Source organism: Rhipicephalus sanguineus, chromosome 9 (assembly GCF_013339695.2).
Source record: "Rhipicephalus sanguineus isolate Rsan-2018 chromosome 9, BIME_Rsan_1.4, whole genome shotgun sequence".
Taxonomy (NCBI): Eukaryota; Metazoa; Arthropoda; class Arachnida; order Ixodida; family Ixodidae; genus Rhipicephalus; species Rhipicephalus sanguineus.
In genome coordinates, this window is record NC_051184.2 from 18,064,072 (window position 1) to 18,070,311 (window position 6,240).

Consider the following 6,240-nt stretch of genomic DNA (forward strand, 5'->3'; position numbering starts at 1 on the left):
AATGCTAGAGGCACTGGCGTTCACCCCCCCCCCCCCCGAAGTTTTTCAATTTTGTCTGTGTATTTACACGCACACGTACAAACGCACGCACGAACATACATAAAGTATGGTTGAACACCCCCAATCCCTCGAATTCTTGCTACGTTACTGCTACTGGCCCGTGTGCTTAGATTTATGCGCCCGTTAAAAAACACCAGGTAGTCGAAATTTCTGGAGCCCTCCACTGCGGCGTCCCTCATAATTGTATCGTGTTTTTAGGCCGTAAAACCCCAATAATTACAGTAAAAACTCGTTAATTCGAATTTCACGGGACCGTAAAAAATGTCCGAATTAGCCGCATGCCGAAATATTGAAAGTATCAAGAAAAAAATAAACAAGTGGCTATTACATCCACGCAATTTCACTTTCTTGATGAATACGTAACTCATGTACTCATTTTGCATAAGAGCAGTGTAAAAGCCGCAATTTTCGTTATTCGTGACTTCGTTCACAATGTGACCGCGGCTGAAGAACCCCGTTTCTTAATTAACCCGAAACGTGCCCTGAACCCCTCCCTTGTTCACTTTAGTTTTTTATACCTTAGTCTATTTTGTGTCTTCCAGGCGTTGCAGATTTCGCCCAGCACTCTAGATGTCGCTAACCTCGTCCTGGCGTCGTCGAGCAAAATCCGCCGCTACGCAGAGGCCTACTTCGCGTTACGCTCGCCTCTTAATTTCCACACGACTCGTCTCGAGTGTCACGGGACTTCTCGGAGTGAGTGTTCAGTAGTTGCCTTGTAAAAAAACGCCTCGTCTCTTCTAATCTGCATGCGGGAATGCTACATTTACACGCTGTGCTATATTAAATGACAACACAGATCTGACCGTGTTAAAACACACTGCAGGCCTTCTAATAGATGTTTAAAGTCTCCACTTCTTGTTAAAAATCTTTCCATCGTCAAGGCGTTGCACTTGCATCGCGTATTCGTAAGCGCGCACTGCATGGTTGTATATTGTTGACCAGTGATGTTCAGTGTTTTCTGTTTACTTTGCTCATTGATTTAGGTTCTTATATTTTGGTTTTATTGCGAAAGCTTTTGTTCGTGTGCGAGTCGAGTTAATTACCGCAAATGCTGGGACAGAGACTTCTCTCAGGATATTACCTCTGGTCTCTGTCTCCCCTTGACGTTTCAAGAAAAAAATATTAATTTCAATCAATGCTTGCACAGTCTACGATTTTTTGTTTTTTTTATGTTGACATTGAGTGTACATCGATAACTGCGCAGCGGTAATGTGTAAGTATAATGTTCTCTGCCTGAGCATTGAGAGAGCCTGTTTTTTTCTATTATCCTTACGCAGAACCATCCGTTGACAGAGGCGAGCGTAAATCAAGTGAAACGGTCAGCTGCGAGCCTCAAGTGAACGGCGATTGCTTTCAGCGGGATTCAAATACAAAATGGCACAACTACAGGTGAGTGGAACTTCATTAGATTAGCGTGTGCATCACCATTTTTTTTTTTCCTAGCACGAACTTTTCTTACTGCTGACACTTAGTATTATGGACTAATGCGGTTGTTATAAGACATTCTTTTTTCTCACGAAGTTGTAATGTAGGGACAATGATATGCGACGTAGACGCAAATAATATTTGTAGTGTAGATGCCTTAATAATTTAAAGGTTTTCTGCACATTCAGGCGTGGATTCCGCACCTATGGCTTTATAGTTTAGTACTTCTGCATGAGCACATCATTTATGTGAAGCTTCCCCACTGAACTATGTCAGTGTTGAATCCGTTGAGTGGTCAAAGTAACTTTCATGTCAGTTTGTTGACATCGTCACACTTGCAGTATTTATAATAACTCCCAATCTCCTTGCTCGGCCTTCAACTCTTACATTCTCATATGAACTTTCACTGCAGTGGAATCTACTGCACAGTGCGGCTCGCTCATAAAGGGAACAGTCAGTCGTCAATAGAAACGGAATAACTGAACAGTCTTTCTACACAAATGAGTTAAAAGCGCCCGATATAATTTGCTGAACATAAATTTACATATAAAGAACATATATTTGGGTCCTTGAACCATATCTCGCCGATCATCGATGTCAACAACACATGTCACATTCCATATGAACTGGACTGTACATACTTCACATACAGTTTGCAAGACTTCCTCAAGTAGCCGACGTCTAGAACAGGGATCTATTCCATTACAAAGTAATTGTGCTATACCGCACTCCAATGCATTCTTCATGTTACTCTCGGTGACTTATTCATCGTTCCCGATGGCCAAAGGCCAGAGTGCAATGGGCCAACGTTTACTTTTATTTTTTGCAGCGCCACTCTATTCCTAAGCGATGGATCGCAAGGTGGTCACTTCGTCTTCACCAGTCGCTTGAGCTCCGAAATACGAGTAAGAACTCATTGTTGTTTTGGGGCACAACCGCGGAGTCACCACTTCAGGTGGAGCGCAATGCTTGCACCACGCGTTTGCCGACCGTGTTTGCCCACAGACACCAGCGCCTTCCTATCTTGCTCGTCGAAAATTATCCCTGGCTTACAATGTTGGCAATGTGATAGGTATTGGCTGAGTGATGACTACAGGATGGCCGATGTATTCTGTCTAGTGATGGCTTAAATGTCGACTAATACCGTGTAATGTGCTGGCTTATTATTGGCAAACGCCGCCTAATGCTGAGACATGATCGCTAAACAAGGCTACGTGTTGGTTAATGACTTAATGTGTTGGTTTGTGGGGTGTGGTCGTGAGCAGGGTTCCCAGGTCGAAAAGACAAAAAGTAGCCAAGAAATCGGGAAAACTAACCAAAAAGTAGCCAACTTGAGCCAAGGGCAGTAAAAGCCGAAAGTAGCCACGCGTGTGTGAAAACAACTACGACGTTGTTATTCAAATGACTAAATGCAAGAGCTTTTTGGTGGAAGTTTACATAAGTACAGCAAAAGCTCTTCAAAATCCTGATTTTCCGAGGATAAAGCATAAATTGTTTATATTAGCGATCATTTCGTGCAGGATGACGAAGTTTCTTGCGCTGTTGCAGAAATGACATTCTCTTCACAAGTCTTGCCTCAATAAAAATGAGTGCTGCATATTATGAGTGTGCTCAAAATCGCAGTTGCTGTGACTGAAGCGCAAATTGTAGTCACTTAATTCAACAATCATTTCTCGCGTGATGGCGAAGCCCGAGCAATTAATATTCTCGACTCGCAGTCCGTACGTAATCCTAAGAAATACACAAGTGTATACTTTGTCACACATCAGATTTCTAATGTCTATGAGGGCAGATTGTCCTGGGACCGCTTACGGTTATCCTGTTCACTTCTAATTACAGTTTAAAGTCGCGTTCAGCAATAGATGTTCTGTGAAATGAGGCCCCATGCCAGAGTTATCCCTGAGTCCCAGCCACGTATCCAAAAGTATTTTCTTTTGTGTAATGCAAGCACACAATTCAATTATGGGAGCTGGAAACACATTTCAGTCACCATGGTTTGACAGCGCGTGCTCGAACGCCAGCGGCTGCGGCATCAAAAGATACTAATAATTTGGTTCAAATCGGGGCAACAAGAAACTAGCCAAAAGGTAGCCAAGGCGATTTTTCTGCCGCCATCGGCCTAAACTGCAGCCAAATTGGCGCAAAGTAGCCAAACCTGGCAACTTTGGTCGTGAGTACGTACATAACGTACGTGTGTGAATGTGTATGTGAATAGAGAGTTTTAGCACTGGGGACCCCAAGCCACCTGCTTACGCACGCTCTTGCGTTCCTTTGTACTCCCAGCCGCATCCACCGAGAATACAAAAGAGCGCAAGGGCCCGCGCGCCCCCAAGCCCGCGGGAACCCAGCACTAAAACTCTCTAATGAGGGAGTGCCAAGTTGCGCCTAATCTTCAAGATGGTATTCCCAACTAGCCCTAACAGCAAGTTCTAATTGTTAATGTACGTTAGCCGCTGTTCTAATAGAAACATGTTTTCGTCATTCACTCTCAATTCAATGACATTCTCGCATTACACAGGCAATCTAAGTTGCTTTGCCCGTTGTTTACCCTATTTCGGGATTTTGATAATCTCTCAAGAGCGCTGAAGGTAGACTTGCGCACGATAATTGTTGGTCGTGAGGGAGTATTGCAGAGCAGCCGACTTCCAGACTTTTCCGTCGTCTCCACGCAGGCCGTTATTCCTGCCAAGTGCGGCCGCGCCGTGATCGCAGCCAGCGACCAAACCCACAGCTACCTGCCACTTCCGAACGCAAAGAACTGTCGTCTCGTGCTCGGCTTCACGCACGCGGCGCACCAACGGGACAGGAATAGGGAAGCCCTCGAGACTGCCGTGTGCGAGGCGCGACGAAGTCTCCGAGATCGTCGCCGTCCCGGCAGTCGCTCGAGCCCCACCACAAGCACCGTATTCTTCGTGCAACGGCTCCGCAAGCACGCGCCAATGTCGTATCAGTGTCGCATTACGATAGTTCTGGGCGGCGTCGTGCCCATCCTGGCGTGCTACGTCTGTATCTTCTCCGTCAAATATCACAACCACCTCTATCCTCACAGGAAGCTGGACTTCACCCGGTTCTTCGACAAGTTCGCGAATTGAATGCGTGAATAAACCTTCGCTAAAGATAAGATACCTCGTGGGTGTACAAGGGGCCAAGAAATCTGTAAGGATGTTTGTTACCTCTACAGCGCGAAGGATGAAGTGGTGAGACAGAAACACCATTATTATTTATCAACGAAAATAGAAACGGTCGCGTGCGTTACCATCACTCGCCAGTTGCAATCAGTGCTCACTTGCCATCACTGGCCTCTTGCATTCAGTGATGACGAGGTGTGGTGCGTCATCTCAACATCTCGAGCAGGTGATCTTGCGTCGTCCGAGATTGTCGGGTGCTCATCACTGAAGCGTTATGTATACGATGAGACTACGGTATGTTCGAACCAACGCTCGATGCTAAATTTAGTAAATTTTCCGCATTGTAGTTGGCAGATACGCACACATTAAACAAACGCTTAATAAAACGCTTTGTTGGGCGCGTTGGTTCATTCTAGAATATATTTGAGCGTAAACGGACGAGACACAAGTAGATAAGACGACTATAATAATAATATCTGGGGTTTAACGTCCCAAAACCACCATATGATTATGAGAGACGCCGTAGTGGAGGGCTCCGGAAATTTTGACCACCTGGGGTTCTTTAACGTGCACCTAAATCTAAGTACACGGGCCTCAAACATTTTCGCCTCCATCGAAAATGCAACCGCCGCGGCCGGGATTCGATCCCGCGACCTTCGGGTCAGCAGCCGAGCGCCATAACCACTAGACCACCGTGGCGGGGCAGATAAGACGGCTACACGAGCGCTCACTACCAGCTGGTTTTATTCGGAAAAACATGAGAATATAAAGCTCACTACACCACAGGCGCGCCTGTGGTGTACTTCGTGTGTCTCGTCCGTTTCTGATCAGATCTATTCCAGAATAAACAAACCCTGATCCGCGCCCCGCCACGGTGGTCTAGTGGTTATGGCACTCGACTGCTGACCCGAAGGTCGCGGGATCGAATCCCGGCCGCGGTGGCTGCATTTTCGGTGGAGGCGAAAATGTTTGAGGCCGTGTACTTAGATTTAGGTGCACGTTAAAGAACCCCAGGTGGTCGAAATTTCCGGAGCCCTCCACTACGGCGTCTCTCATAATCATATCGTAGTTTTAGGACGTTAAACACCAGATATTATTAAACCCTGATCCGCAACTGTCATAGTGACTGCGCAAAACTGCAATGAGAAGTACGTAGACCGCGCTTATCGTATGTTGGTTTTCCTGCAACACCTCGTGCTTAGCTGAGGGGCGAATATTCATAGTGCCACGATTAAGCTTGGTTATGGATATATTTGAAGTACAGAGGTAAACTCGCTTGTCTAGAACGCCGGAGCGTCGCGCTAGTGACTGCACGGGCGATATCTACAGATAACACGTAATCTCAGGTTTGCTCAGATTTGATCTCAGGCCACATCTGAGCATGCGCAGACCCAGTGAGGCCAGTTCACAAAATACTGACTGTGTGGCTTTGTCCTTGCGTCCTCTTACGCTGAAAAATAATCAGTTCTTACCCTAAAATTTAAACTGCGCGGGCTTTAAACCGAAACAGAAAGTCGCCTAGTTTTTGATCTTGCTGCTTGGTGTGCTACAGTACGTTCATAGAAAAACAGAAGCAAACGTTTCGCTGTGTCTATGGCAGTGTCTCATCTTTTGTTGGTGCGTTTTC

The 6,240-nt window shown here is 46.0% G+C and overlaps 1 protein-coding gene across 1 annotated transcript; it reads left to right on the plus strand.

Annotated features, from left to right (window-relative positions):
- Positions 1–1,004: 1,004 nt before the first annotated feature.
- LOC119405376 (uncharacterized) lies at positions 1,005–4,606 on the plus strand. Its single transcript, XM_037672214.2, has 4 exons — positions 1,005–1,011; positions 1,338–1,449; positions 2,315–2,390; positions 4,158–4,606. The coding sequence occupies exons 1-4, from the start codon at positions 1,005–1,007 to the stop codon at positions 4,575–4,577; spliced, it is 615 nt and encodes a 204-aa protein (XP_037528142.1). The 3' UTR covers positions 4,578–4,606.
- The last annotated feature ends 1,634 nt before the right edge of the window (positions 4,607–6,240 follow it).

Coding starts and splice junctions, on each gene's coding strand:
- LOC119405376 (XM_037672214.2), top strand. Junction 1,450..2,314: donor ACAAAATGGCACAACTACAG/GTGAGTGGAACT, acceptor TATTTTTTGCAG/CGCCACTCTATTCCTAAGCG. Junction 2,391..4,157: donor GCTTGAGCTCCGAAATACGA/GTAAGAACTCAT, acceptor GTCTCCACGCAG/GCCGTTATTCCTGCCAAGTG.